Below are 27,101 nucleotides of genomic sequence, written 5' to 3'. Positions count from 1 at the left end.
TTTCATTTATTTTCTCTTCTCTTCTCATTTTCTTTTTTTCAGTGGTCCTTCCAGCGCTGCTTTTCCGTCTGCCTGGCTTTGATCTGCCCGTGTTTCAGCGAGGTTTCTTCTGCAGCGATGAGACGATATCTTACCCTTACAAAGACTCCACGGTCCCATCCACCGTTCTTTATGCAGTGGGAATCGGTCTCTATCTTGTTATTGTAAGTATAGAATGCAATGTAATTGATGCTACTTTGCCCAGAGCATTATTCATTACAAGACATATGATGGATTTTGTGCTCAAATACCCCATGCAATTTGGATCAGATGACGGATTGTTTGGTAAAGTGTAGGGTTTTTTGTGATATTAAAGAAATTCTAGATGTAATTTAGAGAGCTTACCCTTAGGTTATGATATCCAAAGTTGGGTAAAGGTTCAGGGATGTTCAGGACAAAAGGAAACACTAAACATTTCAGTAACAATTTGGAATCGCTTTTTTCCCCTAAAATTGTCAAATATATATATAATTTTTTGTAAGTACTGGTAATTATTAAGTCCCATTAATTTTGTTCAATCCAGAACCTGAGATATCAAGTATGGTGAATGGAAAATGCCTGTTAAAACTAAAATATCAAACAAAGAAATATACTTCCAGTTATTACTGTAAACTACTGGACCAGTAGTCTTTGTCTTTGAAAATTGTCCTTGAAATATTTTCCAGTGCTTTTGAATAAAGGTTCATTAAACTTTACTGTCAATTTAAGATCTCTATTTTTGATTGATTCAACCTATTTTTTCCTTCTAAATGGAAGCTATAAATGGAACCACCATTTAATGATAACAAAAATATCAAGAACTCTATAAAAGGAACAGGGATGACATTGTCAAACAGGTTGCATTAGAAATGACACTCAATCAATATAATCCATTACAGATATGAAACTTACTAGGATATGTGGTATTTTGTGCCCTCCAGCCCCTTCCTGGTTGATGCCATCCTGTAATAAACCTCAAAATAATGTTATTAACATAAAAATCTTTGTTGACATCATCAGTTGTGCAGCTTTCAGTATGACTAATGACTTTCAATGTACCTGTCTAGTTCATCTAAAGGTTGTCAGTACTACCAAATTTCAATCAAGCTTCTTGCTCATTTGTTGCAAACTTCAATTATAAATGAAGGAGTACTGAATTAAGGATGCAGTAATGAAGAATGTTTCTGTCCATTTAAAGAGGTTATGTTGCCCTTTAATTATGAACCAAAAGCTACAGAGAAGTACTAAATGTGCTGGCACAAAATATTTTTGTTTACCCTACGGACAGTCACAACTTCGCACAACCGATTGTATGAGGTTTACTATAGTTTGCAAATAAATTTCAGGGACCTGTCTTTTAAGCAGCCACTGATTTGAATCAATTTGTAATACAGGGCCCAGGACTCTAGAAATCTTATGTTGCTGCAGGAAAGACTTTGGTGAATAAAAAGAAATAAGAACAATCTTGATTTAAAGGAGGAAGGGAAATGGAAAGAAAAAGGAAGAGAAGATAAAGAGGGGACAAAGAAATAAAGAAAGAAACAGGATTAGAAAGTGAATCATCATTATGCAAGTGCTTGACCTCTCCTATGGAGCCATGGGCGAAAGATTCTTGTCACGTGAATCTTGAAAGTAGATATGTCTGCAGGGCAAGTTGTTTGTGTGTGTTTATGAATGCACATTAGCACTTACATGTACTTCTCTCTCTCTCTTTCTCTCTCTCTTTCTCTCTCTTTTTCTCTCTTTCTCTCTCTTTCTCTCTCTTTTTCTCTTTGTTTCTCTCTTTGTTTCTCTCTCTTTCTCTCTCTGTTTCCCCCCTCTCTCTCTTTCTCTCTCTCTCTGTCTCCCTCTCTCTCTCCCTCTCTCTCTCTCTAACTCACTCACTTCTTCTCAGTCCTTGGCATAGTTAATGACTTCTTGAGATGAAGGGACAAGTGTCGGTCAGCGATGATTCATTGCTGCTACTCCACCATTTCTGAACTTTCTTCACCAAGTTTCTGAACGTAGTGTCCAGAAACTGTTTTGAATTGAAGTACATCTCATTTTGAAAGTCCTATGTAAAACAGTCTTAGCATATTTTCTGCTTTGAGCCAAAACAATTTAAGATTGAGTTCATGCCCTTCTAGCTCTTAAAAGATGAACTAATGTACTATGTGACAAGAACATAAGCTGCTCAGTCAGAAGGGATCATCATTTGAGAAGTACATATCTAGTAACAACCAGAAGGGTGTTAGGTATACGTGTAAAATGGTATCACTCTGAACCTTCCATCTCCCAAGATAATTTTCACACTCTGTGACAGATCATTTACAACTGTTGCTCCCAAACTGTAAAAACATATTTCAAAGCAATCAGCAAGCTCTAAATACTTTCAGAAAATATCTCAAAACCCTTCTCTTTTGTTAATAAAACAATTTTAAAGTACATTTGAACAAGTACATACAAAATGCGCTATATGAATACCTTATTATCAATACTGTCTGGCTGTCAACAGACAATTATGATCTAAGGTAGATGGTGAGATGTCAGCCAGCAATTCAGGCTCTTCAAACTCTTCCTTTTTTGGATTGGGCAAATAAAACTATTCAGATACATTTTCACTCTGTATGATGTCTAGTAAGGGCTGCGTTATAAAATTGATATAAAGATAATCATGCTGATGTAGATAATATCAGGTCAACTTGTCAGCCACAATAATGTTTTGGTGGAAGCACTGGTGGTGAAATAGTGCTATGTTGAGTGCTACTGGGTTAAAGTATTCATCCATAATCCCCTAGTTCTTGTATCAAAGTTTTTTTTAATCAAGGATTATTTCTCTTCCTTTGCCTCCTGTAGATGGTCACAACTGAAATTGTCATCTTTGCCTACCGGAAGCGCCAGGACCTTGACTACCTATCTCCAGACACCTACAACCGATGCTGCGGTGGCGTCGTCATCCCACCCCTCCTCTACCAGATCGTCCGTTACACCGCAGTCTTCTTCTTCGGTCTCCTGGTTACCATGACGACCTTTGACATCACAAAGAATGTAGTCGGTCGCCTGCGACCTCACTTCCTGGATATCTGCCAGCCAGACTTTGACAACCTGACGTGTTCTGAGGGAGCTCATCAAATGTACATCACGGATGATGTGTGCATGCCGGAGGATCCAAAGAGGATGCTAGAAGCAAGGTGAGACCGACGATCAGGATTTTTTAAATATTTTTTGTATTTTTTACATGAATGCCTTTCCTTTTCTTTTGTTGTTGTTGTAATGGCTTTGTCTGGTTTAATTCTGTATATTGATGCTTTGTGTTATTTTAATCTCTGTATTTGTATCTCATTTTTAGTACATTTAACAAACTTTTATGTAAACTTTATTATCTCTGGGAATAACCTTGATAGGCCATAGGCCTTTGTTTTTTCCCACCACATTATGATTTAAATTGAAGATGTTTCATTTTAACGTTTGTTAATGTATATATATGCATATAAATTGTACTTGTGTTTTTTAAAATCAGATGTGGAAATAAAACTATATATATTAAAATGATACTTGGCAGGGATCCTCATCTCTTGCTTCAAATTATGTGAAATATGGTCTTGCCACATCCAATGGATGGTTTCTGTGGACCAAAGCAATATTGCAGTTAGAAAGCTTACGTATTAAAATATTTGTTTACCCTTGTCTGGGAGGATTTGTTTCTTGTGTATTTTTTCCAGAATTCACCTACGCTTGGTTTTAGCACGGCGGAAGCACTGGCAATAACCATTCAAGTGACCGTCAAAGTGTTTCAGTGTGGATAAGTCGTAACAGGAGTATCGTTAGACCATTTTGATTTGCGGACAGGAACTGTCATATTCTACCAGAAAGAAAAAAATACAGGTTCTCATATTTTCATAAATTTCTACTGTCAGTATTTCTGTAGACTAAATATCAAGACTTGCGATTCCCTGTTAGTGATTAATGATTTGTATTTTTTCATAACTCCCTTTTTCAGACGATCCTTCCCATCAGGCCATGCAGCCATTGCGGTATACACCATGCTCTTTGTAGTGGTAAGTATGAAGCAGACCTGAATGAATGTGAATCCTTTGGATTGACTTAAACCTAATAATAATTCATTTTTAATAGAAGAGGGTCCATTCTTACTGTACTATCTATGTTTTACATGCTTTCTTCTGGTCTAAAGCTTTCAACACAATGCACCAGTGGTTATTGGACATAATACCTTCCATTTGCACATTTTACACTGTTCCATGTACAAGCTTATACTTTGAACATCATGTAGCAAACATCTGTTTCAAATCAGTTCTCACTTTTGCGATAGGACATGGCTCGTCTTAATTGTGCTTCCCGATGATGAATAAAGTTACTGGATTATTTCTATGTTTCTGTTTTATTTCTAGTCCAGGGGGCTTTTTCCCCCTAATAACTTGAATCATTATTAGCACAATAAATGATTCCTGTTCCCGTCTTAGTAAACAAGTCAGTGACTCACTCTGGAAGCCTTGAGCAAGTCATCCCCCCTCCTCATAATTTGCAAAGTCTTCTATTTACCCCAGACATAGACCAATCGTTATTGTGTGCCAAGTCATGAAACAGTGTCAGGATTCATTACTATCAGGGTCTCCTTGTTACCTTCCGCTTTTCCGTTGTCTTACCATTTTTTGTTTGTTTTGAGGTACTCTTATTTGAGGAAAGCTGGATTAGAATACCTTGAGCTTAATTATTAGAGGAACTGATGGTCCTGACAAACGCATGAATGTTTGCCTAGAGAACATGGCTTTGAATGGGAGCCTAGTAAGGCTAAACACAAGAGAGGTAGATGGATAGTAATTGTATATGATGTTACTCTTTCCTTTCATCTGTGAGTCATTTCACCAGAGACTAATTGGAAAATTTTCTTGAAAAAGAAGTAAATCTCGCTTTCCAGTGTTTCATGTTGCTACCGAACACAAATTTTCAGATCAGAAAGTTGATTAAGAATTTCAAAATAAGATGGAATGACTAATACAATTACATTTTAGCGCAAAGGACATGATGATTAAAAAACCTAGAATTTATATTTTATCATTATTTAGCTCTGTATTTGCCATGTATCGAGTATTTTATATATGCACACTATGTGTGCTGAAATTTGACTTTGGCAATCCAATGTTGTTCCATTCGTTGCTCAAAGATACTATGTCCCTTTTGCAGCCAACATCAAATTCTGTAGAGCTTTGCAGAAATTATGAATATGTCATGTATGTCCTATCTGTGAAATGTTAACGTTAGCAGTGTCCTAATATTCAAATTATGCAAGGAAACCTGTTTACTTGCTAGACTTCACTGTCAGACACTATTAAGTAACTGACTGGCTTTTTTTCTTCTTTGGTAATAACATACATAAAATGAGCTGTAAAGGGTACATGAGCATTTTTCTACATCAATAACCCACTTCTTGTGATGGCCAAAATTAAACTGATTGAATCTTTGCACAGCATAAAACGTACGACCGTTCGGTACAATGGTCTGAAAATCAGACTATTACTTACTGGCTCTATACATGTAGCTCTTAAGTCGATTCGACATCTAATAGTCGATGTTTTCCCACTTAAAGACATTTTCAAACCCCCCCCCCCTTTTTTTTAGGGAAGTTCTAAATTAGTATTATCTTTCAAATGCCATTGGAATTTAACCTTTTCATTTTTTGGCCTGCAAATGGGACCAGTAAAGAGTTAAGTACACTGGATTTAGTTTGAGTAAAGATTCATGTATCTTTTTTATTATTGTGTATCGCCCCATGCAATTAATGGTATAACAATACATTCATCTTGGTTTTGTGTTGTAATTGGATTTTAGAATTCACAACAATTTTGAAAAGAAAATAAAGTGATAGATATCAACCATACAAAACCATAATTATTTTTAAAGTAAAAACAACTCCTCCGCAAAATCCAGGAAAGACATAAACAATGAGATCTGTAGATTGTATTACACCAAAGGGTCTTTCTTCCACCATTTTTATACCACTATTGACAAAATAAGTGCATAATGAATTCATCGACCATGACCAGTCAATCTAGTGGCCTAATTTCTGTTGCATTTCACCCTGAACTGATTTTAATGGATTGACCATTCATTGAGTAATATCTGGAAAACTCATTAAGATATTTCAGTTATAATGGAAGGATATTGTGCATTATTATATGTGAGTTGGATATTCATTTAGGCTTGGATGTGGTCAATCAACCAATCTTTCTTTAAAATATATTGCAGTACCACATACAAAGCTGCTATGATTGATGTAATAATCTGTTCATTTGTAAGTTTTATTTATGTGGATGCCTTTCTCAAAATTTCAGCAAACTGTTCCAGCTAAGGGTCATAGGCATAAAATACACAATAGAAGTATATTAGGAGAGAGAAAATGAATGTGACAGAGAATTAAAACAAACAGAAAGATATGAGACAGAAAAACAGGAAACATTAGGTAGAACAAATGTGAAGAACAAAACAAAAATTTGATCAGAGAGAATATTGATGCCGTCTGTAGAATAAGCTAAGGTAGGCTTGAATATAAAATTATATTCCAATATAAAATTGGAAAAAAATCTTAATCGGTCGGTTCATTCCTCAGCTCCATCTGTATTTTAAAATTCCTGACTACAGCTGAAAAATACACATAAAATAATTTTTTTAAAGGACTATATAGGGTTGGTGTGATAGAAAAACAAGTCCAATATACACAACAAACCAGGTTTTCCACTGTAAACAAATTTCATTGATATTACTGCCGAGAGACATGGTTCAAGTATTTTTATGTGGGAGTGAAAAGATAGATTAAAAATATAAATACTTGACGAAAGTGCTTTAAGAAAAATAGCCATTATCTAACTTGTATTGATTTTTTTTGTCAAACATTGTGCACCGGTAATTGGATGATATGCACCAGAAGACAGTACCTCTTTCTATTTTTAAAAAAGTGTAGTTGTTTGTAACAGGTAATTTTCAGAAGAACATGAAAACAAAATATATTTCTATACTTCGGTAGCCTGTAAACAACAGGCCATGATTTATGAAGTATTAAAAGTATTTTATACAGCATATTGTAGTAATAATCTAAATAACTACAATTCTAAGTTTGAAGAAAAAAAAGTTGTTATTGTTGTCAACTAGTATATGAAAAGCCTTTAATTTACATTTCATACTATTCTGTACCATATGATGTAAAAAGATAGGAGGAAATGAAGATTGCGGCTTTATATGTATATGTACATGGATAATAGCTTTAAATCTTTCCTGAACCCATATTTGCCTCACACATGTAGTAACAGATGTTTAATCAAACCTTTTTGTTCACCATCATCAAATAGTTGTCCCTTTTGTATCTTGCTATATTTTATGTATCTCCCTTTTCTCTCCTCTTACCCTATTCTGTTTTTCGCTTTATTTCCACTCTAATAGTTGTCCTTTTAAAAGGGGACCCGCACTTCTGACCCTGGGAAAGAATATCAAATTTAGCAGAGCAGAGCAGAGCAGTTGGGCTTGGCTATTCAATTAATGCTATTTTGATAATAGTCCCCTTTTGACGGTCCCACAAAGTGTTCAAACATCTGTCAACAATTTGAAAATTAAAGAAAAATGACTTATAATGTTTTTTTCACCTCACTTACCATTAATTGATATACAAAATAGTTATTATTTTGCTGTGGTTGTTTTTAAAAGGAAACTACCATGTCATAAGTTTAACTGATGTCAAAGTGCTGACTAGTCTTGGGCTTATGAGTGTGCCTTGGTAAGTTGGTAAAGTTTCTGAGACTTCAAAGGGATCATGCAAGGTCAAGAAAGTAACCAGCTAAATTCTACCTTTGGTTTTTGAGATTATGCTGCACTTCCTCGCTGTAAGGCCATGATTTTGATGTTGTTGGCAGGAGAGAGTTAACAGGCTTTAAACCTGCCCCCTGGTGGAATTACACTTGCTTCTTGAAGTTTCACACGTTCTTAATTTAGTGTGACATTATTAGGTACTGTTGATTTAGTACCTTTGCAAACTTTTTGACAACTGATTGGCAACGATTTTGACAATATCTTGCACTTGTGAGATATTGATCAAATTTTCCCTTTATCTGTCATAGATACCCGGTATTGGCCTTGATGTATTATTAGTCCACAGGTGTTTCTAAGATAATAGTTAAATTTTATTAAAAGGTATCACTGTGAAAGTAATTGAAGTTCTTGGCCTTGATCTACATGTATTTTAGTATATAAGTCTTTATTATAAGTTCTAAGACAATAATTAGGCTTTAACTGTAAACAAATAGACTTAAATTCCTGTAATACCCCATTGAGCTGCAAAAAGTCATTCTTAACTTGTTGAATTTGCATTATTTTGTTTTGTGATCACTAAATATAGCAGAACAGAAGTTTCAATGAAGAGGTGAATCTCAAAAAGGAAACAATTATTAATTGTAAATAAAAGAAAAAGGAAGATTAGGAGGTATTCCTATTTTCCCAATATTGAACAGTGAGTAAACCATATTCATCCAATCAACTTAAGACGGAGAGACCCATAGCTCTGTTACTTGCAGTCCTAGAAAGAGAAAAAAAAGTTCATATGGTTTGAATTGTCATTGATTTCAGTTGCTGCAAGTATAATCTTAAAATAAACTGGTCCTTCATAATAGCAGATGTTGTCAGCTGCACCAAGTTGCCAATTTGACAGATGTCACAGCTAACTGGGAGGTAGTGATTCACAACGATGTGGTTTCCTGTGTATGGTCATGGATTGGCGAGGGGAAACGTTGATTGTCGCAAAAAATAGCACAACTCAACACCAGCCCCCCCCCCCCCCATTAACCCTCCCCCGAACCACTAAGAAAAAAAGTGTGATTGTCACAAACAATAAATGAATAACTGATATGCAACATTGACCCCAACCCCTTCTTTTACCCTGCTCCTTTACCCCTCTCCCAAATCATTCCAGAGAAAGGTTGATTGACACAAAAATAGCACCACACAACACTGACTGCACCCTCTCCTTTATCCCTCTCCCATACAACCACCAAACACTGGCCCCTCCACCCCCTCCTTTATGATTACTCCCCTCCCAAACCTTATAAAGGAAAGGATAATTGTCACTAAAAGAATTCCAACACATGACTATAACCGACCCCTTCCTATTACCCTCTTCCCCATACCACAACAAACAGATAACCCCCACCCCTCCTAACATTACCCCTCTCCCAGAAGGAAAGGATGACTGTCCCTTCCCATTACCCCCTCTCACATACCATCACACATCTCCAACCCCATCCCTTTCCGTTTATTAATTACCCCTATCCCAGTCCACTTACTCTAAATGAAGGGCCGTTCTCTCATACGACCAAATCATTAACCTGTTTCCTCTCAAGTGTCGCAAGTGTTTAACATACTAATGTCCAGGGGTGACCACGCTTCAAGAAAGTGCTTCAAGAAAGCGTTTCAGCAGCAAAACGATTCAATGCATAGTGCATGTTAGGAGGTTTCAAAGGGTACAGGCAGTTCTTCATCAGGTTCTGTTTCGAACAGGACAACTTCAAAATGATCAAATTGAAAGCACTTTAAAAGGACCAAGGGGGAATATCCACTTTGTTGGAATAAAAGTACTGGTGCACTCTATTTTTTTCTTCCCCTTTTTCATACAAGGAGGCAGCATGTCATAAATATTTTAAAAAGTTGATGTCTACTGTGCATCTTACTTCATTTTGTTTCTGCGGAGTACTATGTGAGCTGGTTCGCTGCCTCATCTGGAAACATACCCTAATATTTCATGTTATGTTTCTATAAGATTGGTTAACTTGTTAAGTCAAACATAGCATTTCACCCAGTAACCATGAAGAAGTTTTTGGTGATTCAGGCGTGTCTTCCGCTACCTGAACTAGGAGCCATGTCGCCCTTATGTGATAAGCCTTACTGATTGGTGAGGTGCGAATTAGATTTGCACCTCTTACAGGAGCTCTCCATCTAGTAACTCATTCTTCCTGCCAGAATCAAGCCTAGCTACACCCAACACCTTAAAGGAGCTCTCCATCTAGTAACTCATTCTTCCTGCCAGAATCAAGCCTAGCTACACCCAACACCTTAAAGGAGCTCTCCATCTAGTAACTCATTCTTCCTGCCAGAATCAAGCCTAGCTACACCCAACACCTTAAAGGAGCTCTCCATCTAGTAACTCATTCTTCCTGCCAGAATCAAGCCTAGCTACACCCAACACCTTAAAGGAGCTCTCCATCTAGTAACTCATTCTTCCTGCCAGAATCAAGCCTACACCCAACACCTTAAAGGAGCTCTCCATCTAGTAACTCATTCTTCCTGCCAGCATCAAGCCTAGCCTACACCCAACACCTTACAGGAGCTCTCCATCTAGTAACTCATTCTTCCTGCCAGAATCAAGCCTAGCTACACCCAACACCTTAAAGGAGCTCTCCATCTAGTAACTCATTCTTCCTGCCAGCATCAAGCCTACACCCAACACCTTAAAGGAGCTCTCCATCTAGTAACTCATTCTTCCTGCCAGAATCAAGCCTACACCCAACACCTTAAAGGAGCTCTCCATCTAGTAACTCATTCTTCCTGCCAGAATCAAGCCTAGCTACACCCAACACCTTACAGGAGCTCTCCATCTAGTAACTCATTCTTCCTGCCAGAATCAAGCCTAGCCTACACCCAACACCTTAAAGGAGCTCTCCATCTAGTAACTCATTCTTCCTGCCAGAATCAAGCCTAGCCTACACCCAACACCTTAAAGGAGCTCTCCATCTAGTAACTCATTCTTCCTGCCAGAATCAAGCCTAGCCTACACCCAACACCTTAAAGGAACTCTCCATCTAGTAACTCATTCTTCCTGCCAGAATCAAGCCTAGCTACACCCAACACCTTACAGGAGCTCTCCATCTAGTAACTCATTCTTCCTGCCAGAATCAAGCCTACCGGTACACCCAACACCTTAAAGGAGCTCAACAGGACTCTGACATGCTATATCGTGCTTGTCCTCTTTAAAACTCTCTTGCAAAGAAATTTACTTGGATAGCAATGGTGAAAAATTATTCTCCTTTTAAGATGATTAAAAAAAAATTAGAAGTTCATATATACAATGCGACCCAGAAAAAACGAAACCGAGAAAATAATTAAAAAAAATCAAATTATGGAAATGCAAGCATCACTTTAAACAAACAGAACTTTGTTATTCCTGGCTCATTTTTTTTTATTGAGGTGTCATATGAAAGAGCAGAAAATGAACTTTCTAGAAATGTGAATTTTTCTTAGAAATTCAGATACTACCCGCCAAATGACTTTTTGGTTTCCTTCCTTCAAATTGCTTTTAATCACTCATGCGTGAAATATGCATCATATGAGTTGCATCAAATGAAAGAGGAGGAGCTAAGCTTTACACAAATATGTGTCATTTATTAATTATAATTGTGATTAAGTTTTGATAAAACATTGATAATTCTCGGTTTCGTTTTTTCTGGGTCGCACTGTATATCGTACATCTTCTGTTGATGTACTCTGCAAGAAAATATGACTCTGAGCAACCTAAGCAGACCCAACATGGATTTTGTGATTTAATTGTTATTCAGTATTTACCACAAGAGTCTGGTTCATTTACTTTCTGTGATACACAAGCTATTGCTACCATCAAATCGCAAATGGACAGCTATTAAAATCTGCTTTAGTGACCTGTTTAGACAGACTACCTGTCTTTGAAGACCACTTTTTGTGTTTCCTTTGAGTGGTCTCTACATGTATATATCGGTTTCACTGTAAATATATAATTATACTCTGGTCTGAAAGGGGCTACTACAGAGAAATGTCCATCTATAGAGCTAGCTAGCGGGCAAGAAAGGTTGGTCATTCTGATGAGTCATGGTCAGTCTTCCTCTCCAGTCTCAATCAAGAGTCATCATCTGGCCCGAGGGTGGATGCTATTATGTGCTGACCAATTACCATTAGCTCATTTCAAGCTTCCATTACTCTTACATGAACGACCTTCACCAGCATCGCCTGAATTTTCTATTGTGCAAAAGAAAATGAGTCAATGATTGGGCCCCAGTATTTAAAGACATATTTCTTTTTGGGCAAGTCCATGCCATTTTGTCTCATACACTGTTCACATAATTATAAAGATGCGATTGATAAAGATCTTGTCAGAACTATAATCACAAGGAAATTAAACAACAGTTCTTTTCAGAACTAACACATCTCTCCAAGAAAGAATACTCCAGTCCTTGTGAGGACTATACTCACATGGTGTCCTCTTACAAGAATTTAGTATAATTTTTAGCTGTATGAGAGCTTTGATCAGACCAAGTATGATGTAAAGTGACACTCTGTGTTTGTGACTTCACAAATTACGATACTTAATAATGCATGCGACATCAAATGCCCTTGGACTAGATCTTTTGTATTAATTGACAATAGCAAAAGGTCCATGATAATATAAACAGCTGCTTAGTTTCTTCCTTCAAAAATGAGGTAATGAACAAAGCAAGGGGCAGAAATAATTAAAGAGGTCTCTTTTGTAGTGACTGTAACAGTATTATGATAATAATAATAATTAGGTGAATTTTTAGTGTGCCTATTACAATGTTTCTAGGCGCCATCATAAAAACAAAGCAAGGACCACAGCACCAAAATTACAGGTAATAAATAATATATAGTACTGACATAATATGAACTACTAAATAGAAGCATAGATTTTTAAAAAAATGAAAAAGAGCTCAGAGGGATTTGAATAAAGTGGGTTTTCAACATGGTTTTAAACATGTGCATATAGGGACTGAGCATTTCAGATGGGGAGGCAGGCTATTACAAAGTCTGGGAGCATATTAAATTATAATTAAATAAATGTTCATTGCATTCCATTCTCTGGATTGCTTGAATAACTCTGTAAATTGATATTAACCTGAAGGTAAATTGGTGAAATCAGATATTTGGTTTCACTTAATTTCATTGATTACGAGAAGTAACCCCCCAACAAACGCATCTCCCGCAAGGTTTAAGTGGGATAAGGGGCAGGAATTGTGCAGTGTAATCCATATAGCCCAGCTCTGAAAATTACCTCCTCTTTGGCTTCCTTCAGTGAGTTCCTTCTTCCTTCAGGGGGTTCCTTCCTATCAGGTATCTATTTTCTACACATTAATTGAGAAAGACATGTGAATGAATTGTCTAAGTACATACATACATTGTAGGATAGAGGGAGGGGGGGGGGGGGTGCAGCTACAATGGATAGACTCCTGTCACACCGCCAGACAGATCCCAGATTGACCATTTCCAGATTGACCGATTACAGATTGACCACGATAATTGACAAAATCCTCATCATTTGGGTTAAAAGGTATAGACCAGTTTTGGAAATGCCCCCACCCCCCCCCCCCCTCTCAAAAAATGAAATGGAAGCTCTTATTACCAATCATGTGAAAGAATATGTTTGGACTGATATGTGATGATACAAATTTTGCCGGGAAGCCGCCTACTAATTGATATATTTGGTAAATGCTATTATCTATCTGGACTGGATAAATATCGTGCACGTGTCACATAGCCTATATACATCTTTCTGTGTACAGAGCTTGTAAGGTTTACCAAGACTGGGCCAAATTTCTTATCATTTTGATGATTCCAGAACCTTGCAGCACACACCAATACTTATATGCTAGAAGATCAACCTTTTCTGATTGATTCCACAACGTTTCTTTCCCAATTATGCAATCGCATGACCAGAACTGGTCTTTACCTTTAACATAAACTTTTGTTTGGTGTGTATGTTGTCGGCTTGTTGTCTGTCTGGTGCTGGTCCCATCAGTATAACTGATGTGTAGGTTTAAGGGTGAGGATTCCTTTTTATATCTCAACTGGGCAGGTTGTCCAAGGGTTGTCAGACATAGTGACTCAGTCCCATATGATTTCTCTCTTCACAGATGTACAGGAGACAATAATATATGTGATCATCATGGAAGTTTGATGACCGAAATTAATGTAGGTGATCTAAAAGTAGATCTTAAGGGAAACACTGCCCACCTGTGAAAAGGATGATTCATTGTAGAGTCCTTGATATAATACAAATGGTATTTTTAATTGTATGATTACCGGACAAGATTAAACAGAATCAAGAATAGATCCATTGCTGGGCTTGACAGCAGAAATAGGAGTGTTAGGAAACCCCATGGAAGTGTTTTGCTTTAATTGCCGTTGTTTGGGATCGGCTGCAAGATCTACATTATATACAGCTGAATTTTTAAAATGACCTTATTTTCAGTCATACACAGACTGTGCGACCACCCAGCAAGATATATCTTCAGGTTCTGATTCCAATATAATTTCAATGAGAAAAACTGTTTAAAGAAATTTCTCTTTGTTTTTATTATCTATGAATATCAGGAAACCATTCGGAAATAGACACCAACAAATGTTTTTATTGAACTGAGTACTGAAATTGATTCCAGCAATTTGCCATAACAAACAAAACACACATCCTTCCTTGTTCACTCAGTCATGTGCCCCGTCTTTACTAAAGAGTTGCGATTGATTACAAATAGTTTGAAATTGAAATCAAATGCATGTCCTGTTTCTTTTGACAGAGGTGTGATTGATATTGGTTGCAAATTATTTGTAGTCAATCGCAACTCTTCAATAAGATTTGGCCCTGATGTACATTCAAGAATGGATGCTAATTTTGCATCTAATCAACTTTTCACTAAATATCCATTTCTGATACCGGTATGTCTTACAGAGAATACAGCACAAAACCTAAGAATTATGAATGTTTTTTTTTTGCAGAAACTTGAGTGGTTGTATATTCAAACAAAGGCAGGGATGTTGGTTTGATAATTTAGCTTTTGTTTGACAAGGCCATACATGGGATATGCTCAATTTATCAGCAAATGAATGCACATGGAAATGATCATTAAGTACCAAACCAGAAAATCATTTGGAGTTTTCAAAAAGAGTCTAATAACGACAGGGCCTTCCAATTAAAATATGTTTGTTTGGCAGTTATGAATACATTTTTATTATTTAAATGTCTGCTTAACTTTAAGCAGTTATCCAGAGGTTGATTTCTTAGTTATGATTAATGTTGTAGTCATAATACAATCTAGGTGCACACACACATACAAAAAAAACCTAGCATACAAAATTGACATAGATCTTACTTTTGGTTGTAACTGAATCTGTGAGAATGCCACCTGTGAAGTGTGAACTTTGTATTTCAAATATTTCTTTGACCAAAGATAGCCAAGTTTAAAAAGAACTTTAAGCCACCCTTAAAATGTATAAGACAAGCTTTAAACATCATGTTAGGATTGCTTCAATCCATAAACTAATGAAACCTTTCTGTATCTGGAAGCAGATTCTTTGTCGCTGTACATGTAAGTGTATATCCTTGTTATAGCATCAACTAATTCTGGAGTACCCTTTCTTGCTGTTAAGATGACTCCTCAATGCTGAGTAATCCTCCTTATCTGTCTCTGTTTCTGGGACGTGAAGGAGAGCTAGCCTTTCTCCTGATCGATTGCTGGGACAGGAAGTCAACCTGCCTTGGCATGATGGGCAACAATCATGGTTGCTATGGTTACCATCCTATCTTCATCCGACAGATGCCCATGCATTCTTTATTCAACCTGACGGGGACCGTCGCTCCCCTTTATTTTTGTCCCTCTGTTGACGTACAGGGTGTGCAGGAAAAGATGGAAAAGATGAGCTTTTGGGATATTGCTGAATAGTCAAGATGAACAAATTTAGAAAATCATTTCAGTGAAAATGTTGAAATTTGAAAGCCAGAAAATCATGAATATTTGAGATAATGCAAGTCTTAGTCGGTAGATTTCTAAGGCATTTCAGAGATTTGTTCGTGTGAAAACATGTTCGGATGAAAGAGGATAAAAGTTATTAAATGGAGGACAAATACATTTGCATCAGCAAACAAACTAAAGGTTTATCCTGCATGCTCTTGTGCATCTATGACCGTAAGACATAACGAAAAGGAAATGGCAAAGTGCCAGTGGCGAAGTCTTCCTATTAACCAAGTTATCATGAGAGATCTGTGACATCTAATGAGGATTCTATTTCAACTTTGGTCAATAAAAAAAGTAGTTTGTATTTGAACATGACTGAACAATGATGAAGACACTTGGTAGGCCAACATGGATTCTATATATATTTTATGAGGTATTCACTGTGCTGGTATCCTGTGGCAGAAGAGCTCTGCAGAGCATCTCCCGATGACGTTTTATACACCTGCTTCTTATATAAATACTAAATGAACAATTGTAAATTATTTCACTGTAACTAACCAAATATATTTGACTGCAGTTTGTTGTTTTAAATTCAGGTCAAATTGTATTCATTTTTAGATACCACGTAGATGCCTGCAGCTCGTTTTTACATGTGTCATGGTGTTTGTCATACCAATATCTGCTTTTTGTTTTTGGTTTGGAATGTCAAGGGTAGAACAAGGATGTTTGTTCTCTGTTGCCTGGAAACCATCAACAGTACCAGTTTCCTGACGTGGAGTAATTCTGAAAGTAGGTCTAGAGCTGGGCGTGTACATCCACATGGTACTGTCTCTACATCCATGGCTTGTTGTTAACCTCTAGAGAGGGTTGTACGGCACTCGTACTCTGATGACTGTTTCTCCATAGACAATTCCTACACCAACAGAAATCCTAACTTTATTCCTGGACACAAACACTGTACCTATAGCTAACCCTAGCCTGAAACCTAACCTAATTCCTAACCCTGCGCTGATTATCTCTGAAGAAATAAAGCCCAGAGCAAAATGTTAAAGATGAAGTTGAGTTCTGGTCATGCGATTGCATTGTGAAAGAAACAGTGTGGAACCGACCAAAAAAGGTTGATCATTTAGCATATAAGAATTTGTGTGTATTGCAAGGTTCTGGAATCATTAAATTGATAAGAAATTTGGCCAAGTCTTGGTAAAGTTACAAACACTGTACACAGAAAGATGTATATGGGACTACACGAACATGTGGCGTAAAAAGCCGGCCCCCCGATTTTTACGATGTTACATGCATATTTAGATTGTGAAGGCATTTGAAGAACCATGCTTTTCAGGGAACATGTCTTATCTGATGTTCTTCCACACTTGCATAATGAGAATGAGTAATGCTCACAAATTTTTTTCACCTCTTCCCAGAACTCAACCTTCTCTTTAATAGGATAGATATTAGTGAAGCTTCATGGGAATTTTTTTATTTTTTTATTTTGGCCTGAGCTTGAGGTCATGTAGAAAGTCTGCATTTGCCTGAAAATTTCAATTTTTTTATTTTATATTTATTTTATATATATGCTGAGATTGTGCAGCCAAGCAGGAATATTTATTTCTTTTGAAACCTTTGAAAGATATTTGATACTGTGTGGAACAGCAAAGTTTTGTCTTGCCAACCCGTGAACCATTTTTGGGATGAATCGGTATGTTCCCCTTGAGGTTTGACACATCAGTTTGGAACAATGTTGGAATAACTACCAAAATAGCATATTGTTTGTTTGGAGCCATCCAGAAGGATGTTGACTCATGTACTTTAACACAGAGTCAATGTCCTTCTGGCCCTCAACAGACAATTTTATTTAACAGTTATGATGTAGATCCTGGTCTAATTCTAATTCCGCTTTCTCCATCTCTCTCCATCTCTCTCCATCTCGTTCCTACAGCTGTACATGCAGAGCCGCTGGAGCTGGCGTGACACCGTCTTCCTCCGCCCCCTCGTGCAGGTCATCGCACTCTTCCTGGCCCTCTACACCTGCCTCAGTCGCATCTCGGACTACAAGCATCACTGGAGTGACGTGTTCGGAGGTGCGGTCATGGGAGGCAGCATCGCCGCGGCGATGGTATGGTGAGAGAAAAGTCGTCCCACAGAAAGAGGGGGTGGTGAAATTGACTCTTTTGTTAATAGCATTTTACGTTCAAATTTTTAGTTGCTTGCAGTTAGGTAGGTCGATCACAAGCTTGTAAACCATCAGCAGATGAAAACCTCCTATCCTCTGTTGAGAGCCAGAAGGGTGCTAACTCATAAGATTTAATGTCCTTCTAGCTTTCAATAGACAATGATTGCTCTCAGAAAAGCTAGGAATCTAATTCACATTTATCATCATCAAGACAGATTTTCTTTTCTTTCGCTTGAGTGTTTGACACTTGACAACAAGTCTTGAAACTCATTTAAACATTATTGTACAAGTTCCAAAATTGCATTTATGAATCATACTAATCACTAATACCACAGTCAAACCATCAAGAGTGACTTTAGACTCACAACAATTGAACAAAAGTTTGAATTTCCCCAAAAGACCAAAAATTGGGGGTTCAGTGTCAGTGCAGAGATGGATAGCCAATGCAACCAAGGTGTAAAAAGAGGCCCGGACACAAATGAGAATCAAACTAATGAGAAACAAACTTGCTATCAATAAAAGTATAATGACAAAGACAATAATGAATCCTGTTTACATTTGTTTGTAAAGGTTTCACCTTTATTTGATCATTATAGTTTGTGTTAACAAAACCTATAATTCATTTATTTAATTAACCATTATTCAAACTCAAAGACACCATACCTTCATGAAAGACTTGAACTTTAAATTAGTTTAAGTTAAACTACAGCATAGTTTTTAACTTGCATGAAAACATTTAATGCATAACATGATTTTGCAGCTGCTGGGTAAGTCATTGAAAAAAAAGGAAAGCTTTATAACAGTTAAAGCATATAAAATGTAAGCTACACATACAAGAAATACCTGATGCATGATATTTATAGCAAGCTATGAGCTATTATGATTATTACATTTACAAACTTTAAATATTAATCTGAAGTCATGATAGAATTTGGCTTGCTTAAATGCTCATTTATTTTTTATATAAGATTTATAAATCTTCATCGAAAAAAATACATTGTTTTGCATGCTAGCATGAGCCTGCCTGAAATATCAGATTTCAAGAATGGTAAGTTATTTATGAGAAAATGTATATCGGTAATTCCATAAGTAAGTGACCCATTTTGTGACAATTTTGGTGTCCATGTTACATAAGGAATCCACACGTAATTGTGGCTCTGAGTAAAGACTTAAATATTGGAGTGAGATTGTAAAGTGGTTCTAGGTATGAGGATGCAATATTATGCTTGGAAATCACTTTACAATCTCACTCCACTATTTAAGTCTTTACTCAGAGCCACAAATATGTGTGGGTTCCTTATGTAACAGGGACACCAAAAATGTCACAAAGTGGGTCTCTAATTATTGGAATTACCCATATATTTAATCATAGAACCTTGTAGGTGAAATAAATCTTTGCATCTTCATCAAACTAGATATGAATTCTAGCAGTACACACTTGCCTACACCTTCTTCTGTATGTTTCCTTTCTTATTTCATCTCGCTCTCTCTGTCTCTCTCTCTCTTCCTATCTTTTAATTTACTCTGATACAAGAAAACAAATGACCACACTTATGCAAGTAAATAAATGCCCCCTCCCTAGTATGTGATATTTTACTTTGAATTATAATAGCACATAAAATCATATCAATGATGTAAAACGATTGAAAACAAAAATACCTCAGATGATATTGAATCAATGACAAAACATAAAGTGCTCATCACCTTTGAAATAAAGACAGTTCAATGAGAAGTCTTACTCACTGTCATGCAATGATAAAAGTTCACCAATGGACACGTCCATCTGCTGCAGTTACAATTCGTCCCTTCAGAGCCAGAGGGTGTTAACTGCATTTATATATATATATATATATATATATATATATAAGACACTAACTAACACCCTTCTGGTTTCAAAAAGACAATCTGTGAGTGACCAATTCTCATACTTCTCTGAATGGATTCAAAAGATGATAACGAACTAATTAGAAATCGGGAATGGATCTTGGAATCAGGAAGTAGCCTTTAACTCGATGACGCTGATCTGTTTATCATCAAGGTGGCCCCCTCAGATACTTTTATGCTATGAGTCAATTTTACCATTCCACTTTCTTTGAGACTATACTTTTCTAAAATGTGCATTTATATTGTTTTAAATGTTATACATCATGCTTTTTAATATACCATGCAGTTATCTTATTTTTCATAATCAAGTTATTTTATTTGAAGCTTTAAAAACTCTTTGCTCATTTAAAGTATAATCATCATGCAGTTTCATGTATTTCTATTTTCTAGTTTGATTTTGCATTCTTTAAAATCCTATGCTGTACACTGACTTTTCAAAACTTAATACATTCTACCTTTAAATCTTTATTTTACTGCAATATTTCTGCTATGAAAAGAATGTTTACAGGCATTTTTCTGATCCTGTTTCTGTCTTTCTGCAAATATTACTTGCATGATGTTCTTTTCTTGTGACCATGGAGTTTAAATAGTCACAACTGGTATAACACACATTTCCTTCAACTCCCAGCTCAAGTTATGTAAGGCTAAGCATTCAACAAATTAACTTATTGATTTAGTTGGCAAGATGTAAAGCACCATGCAGTCCGGGGCTTATTAGCAGGAAGAAACATTCAAGACCATGAGCTGTTTACTTAGCAGGAAATTCAATGAGATTTTAAGAGCAGTTGAAGAGGAAAAGATGAGTTTACCATGAGATGTGATGCCAAGAAAAATAGGTTGTGAGGATTATTTTTACAAGTATATTTTCTCGCTGTGTGTAATGACCAATTCCAAAGCAAATAAGAACCCTAGTTTGATTCATTTATCATAGCTTTATCTATCATAGACTCAGAGGCAAAGGTCACTAGCAAGTCCATCAAAATCATTCTAAATTTTTGTCTAACATCCCTGTAGTTGTTATTTTGGTACATTAGAGATGAATGTAGCTCTCTCAGAAAATTGTGATCAATTTAACCCTTTATATGTTGTACAATTTAGTACAAATAATCTCCATGTGCCAAATTGTATTACAAATGGGATAGAGAGACCAAAGAGACCAAAGGCTTCAAGATTATGTAACTGTTTCCAGCGCAAGATTCACCTATACTAGTGTTTAAAGGGTTATCATGGAGCTAATCAAGATGGGAAATAGGCAACTTTGCAAAGCCACTGTGCTGCACACAGCAATCCTTCTGTCTATTTGTGCCTATTGTTTTGTGCAAAATTGCATGTGTGGCAAATGAGCAACCGTGCAGAGATGCGAAGAAAGCAAGTGAAGTGTTAACAGACATTAGTTGATTCAAGGGGGGGGGGGGGGGGGGGGGGAGATTAGGCTGAGGGGAGGGTGAGGAGGTGCAATTACATCTCTATGACTATTCTGCCATAACATACAAGTAAGTAGGAGGGATATGCACCCTTTATTTTGGCAATTTCTTTATTCGTTGTAAATGAAGAATCTTATTTATTTTGAATTACCATCTGTTTTTTCCTAAGACAAGTTTATGCAAACATTGAATGGAATGATATACAAATAATTCATAAACCCACCACACCTAATAAATGCCCTTTGGCTTTAGAACTGCCCAATGAGGGATGAAAGAAATTGAGCTTTATGTCACCTAGTCTTCTTACAGAACAATGGTGAAAATAGAGAACGATAAAAACAAATATTTGTGACTATACCCACTCGTTTTCTCTCGCCATCAAAATATTTGAACAATTAGCATGGTCTGATAGTCATGAACCACATCAAAGAAACTTTGTTTGCACAAATTGCTCCACAATTTCATAAAATACAATTGATTCTTAATTTAGAAGGCAAATGGAAAAACAAAAACAAGATAAATTTCACGGTGGTTTGCTTTTCAAGTGCATTAAATTTGATTTTTATCATAGAAGTTTTTTATTTTAATCATAAGGTTTTTAAAATGATATTATTATGTTTATCCAGATAAGAATTATCAAATAAAAAATGATATCATGATTGGAGTTTACTTGTCAAGTAGACCAGTCAAACATAGATAAAGCCTTTGAACTGAGAACCACATCTTGGTGATTATAATTTTAACAAAATGGATGTAGGTACCGCTCATGCTAAAAATGGGAAATACAATCTAAGAGAGACTATTAACTTTTTCACGATTGACCCTGAAAGCTGTGTCCAGTGAATAACTAGCTACTGCCAATTTTGCTTCCGAGGGTAGCTGTTTCACAGGGCGTGGCATAGGAAAGGGCGTGTAGAGGTCCCCTATTACTATCTGAAGGAACCCTTTTACACCAATCTGTCGTCATCTAGAAGGGGTAAGGGCATGAGGTCGTAGATTAGCCCCCTCCTAACAATCTCTCCGATCTTCTTCGTCATATCAACGAAAGGTCTTTTTCTGAAAGTCTTTCGCGGGACTTAAAGGAAATCTTTCACAGGACTTAGAGGAAATCTTGCCTCGTGACTTTGAGGAAATGCATGAAAGTTTTCTCAGTACTTAAAGGAAATCTCTTAAGGAAATCTTTCTCAGGACTTTAAGGAAATGCTTGAAATTAAGAAATCCGATGCCTAGTCAGTGCTTTCTAGAGCAGGTCTTGGAAAGCAAGTCTCATCTGTCATCCCTGTGATTCTTTTTGGCTCTTTGCACGTGAGCCATGCATGCATGAAGCTTTCAAGCTACTCAGGCAGTGTCTTAATTAGCGTGGATAGTATCGGGCTAGATTTAGAAGGGATGTTGAAAGGATGAAGAGATAGACTTCCAGGGCTTTCTAGAGATGAAAAACATGCTCCTGTCGTCAACCTCGTCGTACCTTGGCATTTGCAGGCAAGATTTGAGGGGAGTGTGCCATCTTAGATTGTAATCGTAACTTCCTGGGAAGGTTGCGGTCATCTGTGAAGAAACGTTTGTTAGACCGTGGGCCATATATTCCATCTTTTGTGTAGGAAAATGATGTCAATTGTCAGAGCAAACTTGAAATGTGTGAATAAAGAGTTATTATTGGTGCTTGCGCAGACGTTTCTTTTAACTATATGTATATGTGCCAGCTTATGGTAGATATTAACCCATGACTTGTCCTATTTTTGATTTCTTACTTATTTTACTTTAGTTTTTGCATCCTCACTTTCAAGACATGTGTCTCCTTCACCCCCTGTGCTAGAATCATGATTACACCACTGTAAGTTATAAACATAATAATAGTAATAAGTAGTGATTTTCATTGCATTCTTTTGTCTCCCTTCTCTCTCTTTCAACCAGGCATTTGGTGTATCAGATCTCTTCCGGCAGGGCCGCTCCCCTCACAATCACCCCGGGGCCGCGGGGGCCACGACCTCGTCTTTATGGAAATGAACCCTCGCACCCGTAAAAGCGACGGTCTGATCTGATCAATGGCACAGATCTGGAATGCACCTTCACATGAATGTAATCGGCCATTTTGATAAAAATATAGCATCACGGCTATATCGTTATGTCAAATGTTCTTTTGTAGAGATTGTATGCACATGCTTTGGTGACAATTGCTCCACAGTAAAATTCTTTCATCCATGAAATTCGTAACTTTCACCCAACATCCAAAAGTAAACCCTAACCCAAATCCTAACCTTAAACCAGGGACATGATAGAGTATCATGTCCCTGCTTAAACCTCACTTTGGACCTACATACAACCTACATACAACCTACATACAACTCTTCCCCTGATGCTATATCTTTTGCAAAGTAAAGCTGGAACAATTGTCACCATAGCAAGCAACAGCACACTGTTGTAATCATAATACATAGAGTTGTGATAGCTCAATGTGATTATGACATTTTTATGAGGCTGGTAGTTAAGCAGGGATAAAGCATAACATTTTTTTGTTCTCTATTAGGTGGTTCGTATTCACATTTCACTATGGTGCAACTACATGAAATAGTGAACTACAACCAAAGGATAATTGGTTATGATCAGTTAATCATCTGAAAAGATAGTAAAAGAAAACTGCAATCTTAAAGAGATGCAATTTAAAAAAAAAATAATGTTGCTCTTAGCTGCATTATTTGAATAATAATGTACATTAGTAAATATTGACATGAGGTGCCTTTATATTTGATATAAAATTCTTTTTGTTTTTTAAAATTAACTTGAATTGTAAAGATCCACCTTACCAATTGACCAAATTGTCCTAGCTGTTGTTTGTTTAGTTTTAGAATAAGCATGAGTCTCATTCACTATATGTAAATACTCATTTTGATATGTGATAAATGTCTTACATATTTTGTATTGTATGTGTATGGTGTACATTGTTGTTAGATCTTAGCCAACCTTGCATGTCAGAGATATTTGAAACAAAACTATTTCTGCGAGAGGCGGCTGAGAATGTTTCACCTGTAAACATAAAACATTTTGAAATCCTCTTATGTTTTAGGTAACGCTGTAGTTTTGATTAGCATACCTTTTCACACGACATTTCAAAAAATCTGCTCAAAAGTTTATAAAAAAAAATATAAAAAAGTGCAATAAGATTTTGTTACTCGTTCTTACCTCACAAATTAGTATTTAATATGTTTAATTTATTAGAATTTTATATTGCCGCAGGAGTAGTTTAAGAGAAAAAATGCGTAGTATTGCAAATTCCTATAGTTTCTTTTTAATTATTTGTTATATGTTTTTAGTGCTCATGATGCAATACATACATAATTCATGTATTTTTCTTGCTTGTAAATGCAGGTAGCAGATATTTTTTTAATTTTCACGAAAATTCTGTTAATACAGCTTTTCGTCAAGTAATATGATTACTTTGACCTCTAAACATGGTTGAACTTGAATGATACTCATTTTCAAAGTTCAAGTCTTTTTACGACAGTTTCCGTTAAGGCATATGGCTCCAAGTCTAAGCACCCACATCTCTTAGACATACATGCTTTACATTGCAAAACAGTTTGGGGTCGAGGAAAAGTCTAAATGTCAAAATGTTTTGGCAGAACATTAAATGTCTGGTCACAACTGCATCGTAATTTCATCTTCACCAACAGCCGCCTTTTTTTCTTGGCACGAAATGAGAGTTTTAAACGTAGGGGCATCAATTTACGCTGGTTCTCTAATGGCCATAACATATTTTATGAAATGAGACATTCAAGCCTCTTGTCGTGTCAGTTTTTAAGAGTAACATTAAACATTAAAGGAGACAGATTATCATTATATGCCAATTTTTTTCAGTCATTTTTTGCAGTTTGTTGTAAAAAAAAGTCAAGCAGGACATCAGAGTGTCCAAACGTAGACTGGGGCAATCAATATCTGGAGCTAAGATGGTGACAATAATTTGCAATTTTGCTCCTGAGCAATGAATCTTGATATTTCTCACTCTTTTTTCTTCAATTGAGAATCAGTAACACTATCTAAAACCACATGGGGAGCAAAGCATTTTTGGATTGGCAAATAATTTTGTTCAGCTTGCCCCCTATCACATTGAACCCTCGTAAACATCGATGTAAGGTTGTAACATTGCTTTTAACAGTCTACAGCATATTTTGAGGGGAAAAGTTCATGGATAATTGCCAAATCAGACTGTTTTTTGTTCGAGTGGGACATATCAAATTCAACATTGTCAGCAGATTATATTCTGCTTCATCATGTGACGATCCCCTCTGCCAAGAAAACATGAACAAATTAAGTTAAACCTTAGGACTTAGTTATGTCATGCAAGAGAGATCAAAATACACTCCTTTTGTGCAAAGCACCTTTAATAGTCTTTGTGTCATTAGGAGGAGGAGGATTTAGCTGAGGTTGTCATGGAGATGTAGTAGGGATGCGTCAATCAAGACAGATTTTCATGAATTGTTTCCTCTCGATGGGAACAATGTGCCAGAAATGATTTATAGATATGGGAGGAGTATTAGCAGTTGGAAAGCCTCAAGATTTACCAGATGTAGGAGGAAGTGCTGAATTTGGTTTAAATCGTTGAGGGATTTAACTATGTGCAAAATAGTTATATGTGTATACGTATTCCTTCCCCTCCTACTCCAGACCTGTACATCTGTCTTTCTCTCTCTCTCTCTCTGTCTCTATGTCTCTTTCTCTCTTTCTAGCTTTCACTTCATCTGTCATACTCAGTCTTACTATCTCCTCTCTATCACTCTATCATCTATCTTGCCATCATTTCCACTAATTCTCTACCTCTCGTCATATTTCGATTAAATACTTCTATTCTCTTTTAAAGTGCTTTAGAAATTTATTTCAATCCAGTTTCAGCTCCTTTATAAGTGTATCTCAAGGAATAGATCATTGCATTTAGGTCGTAAGCTTCTAATAGAGATTGATGTCTTGCCAAAGTACATTAATTGGCATCGAACTTGTGTCCTATGCATCTCCAGTCAAGCAAGCATTTAACCACTCACATGTCATATCAAATTTCAGTCGTTATCCCATATTTCAGTCGCAGACGCGATATCAATTTCATTGTAAAATGTATTGTTTCTCAGAACTTATAATAATTTGGACCAACCATCTTCACAAAACATACATTGTATACAGAGATTCTTTTTTTTTAATTGTGTTCCTTAGGTGCAGAATGAATGAAGTTGACCTGGACAATTTGTTTTGGGTTTCTGACAAATGTTTGCATTCTAAGAGCACACGGCCTAAAGACAAAAATAGTTTAAAACTTGAAATCTGTTATGTTGGCTTGTACTTATTGTTTTCATCTGAAGTATAAATTTGATTTAAATATGTTGTCTTTCAGGTTAAAGGCTATTTTGTTTGTTTATTTTCATATAGCTTGCCAGAGTTGTAACGTGAAACCTCCATCCCTGTTGTCACCCATAGCTGCAGTTTGATATTAATGTTTTCCCAATGTTCTCTCCACAATCACATAATGATGTATATCTAACATTATATTTTCCTATTTACTTGCGATCATGTTGGCATTTTTAACGTGTATATAGCGTCACCACCAGTGGATCAAAAATAAATGACATGATAACCCATGTAATTAAATGTTGATTCTGAGTGTGGATCATGTTTTTATTTCATGAGAGAGAGTTGAATAAGGGAGAATACAGGAGAGAGAAAGAGAGATAGAGAGAGAGAGAGAGCGAGAGAGAGAGGGGGAAGAGAAATAGAGGGAGAAAAATATAATTAGAGGGAAAGCAGGGGAAGGGAGGGAGATAAAGGAAGGGCAGAGGGAAAGAGGGGGGATGAGAGAGAGAGAGAGAGAGAGAGAGAGAAAGA

General features: G+C 36.5%; 1 protein-coding gene across 2 annotated transcripts in view; it reads left to right on the top strand.

The window, feature by feature from the left end:
* Positions 1–26,873, top strand: part of LOC576030 (phospholipid phosphatase 3) — a 43,056-nt gene extending 16,183 nt beyond the window's left edge. The window contains exons 2-6 of one of the 2 annotated variants that reach the window (XM_030992447.1): positions 43–203; positions 2,854–3,188; positions 3,998–4,055; positions 17,695–17,871; positions 23,151–26,873. In XM_030992447.1, the coding sequence (XP_030848307.1) occupies positions 43–203; positions 2,854–3,188; positions 3,998–4,055; positions 17,695–17,871; positions 23,151–23,243 (824 nt within the window). In that variant the 3' untranslated portion in view covers positions 23,244–26,873. Of the gene's footprint in view, positions 1–42; positions 204–2,853; positions 3,189–3,997; positions 4,056–17,694; positions 17,877–23,150 lie in introns of both variants that reach the window. The other variant, XM_030992446.1, reaches the window with a different exon arrangement.
* Positions 26,874–27,101: the final 228 nt, after the last annotated feature.

This window comes from Strongylocentrotus purpuratus, unplaced genomic scaffold (genome assembly GCF_000002235.5).
Source record: "Strongylocentrotus purpuratus isolate Spur 01 unplaced genomic scaffold, Spur_5.0 spur5_scaffold_2, whole genome shotgun sequence".
Classification (NCBI taxonomy): domain Eukaryota; kingdom Metazoa; phylum Echinodermata; class Echinoidea; order Camarodonta; family Strongylocentrotidae; genus Strongylocentrotus; species Strongylocentrotus purpuratus.
The sequence above is the reverse complement of the archived record's forward strand: the minus strand, read 5'-3'. Positions and strand labels throughout refer to the sequence as shown.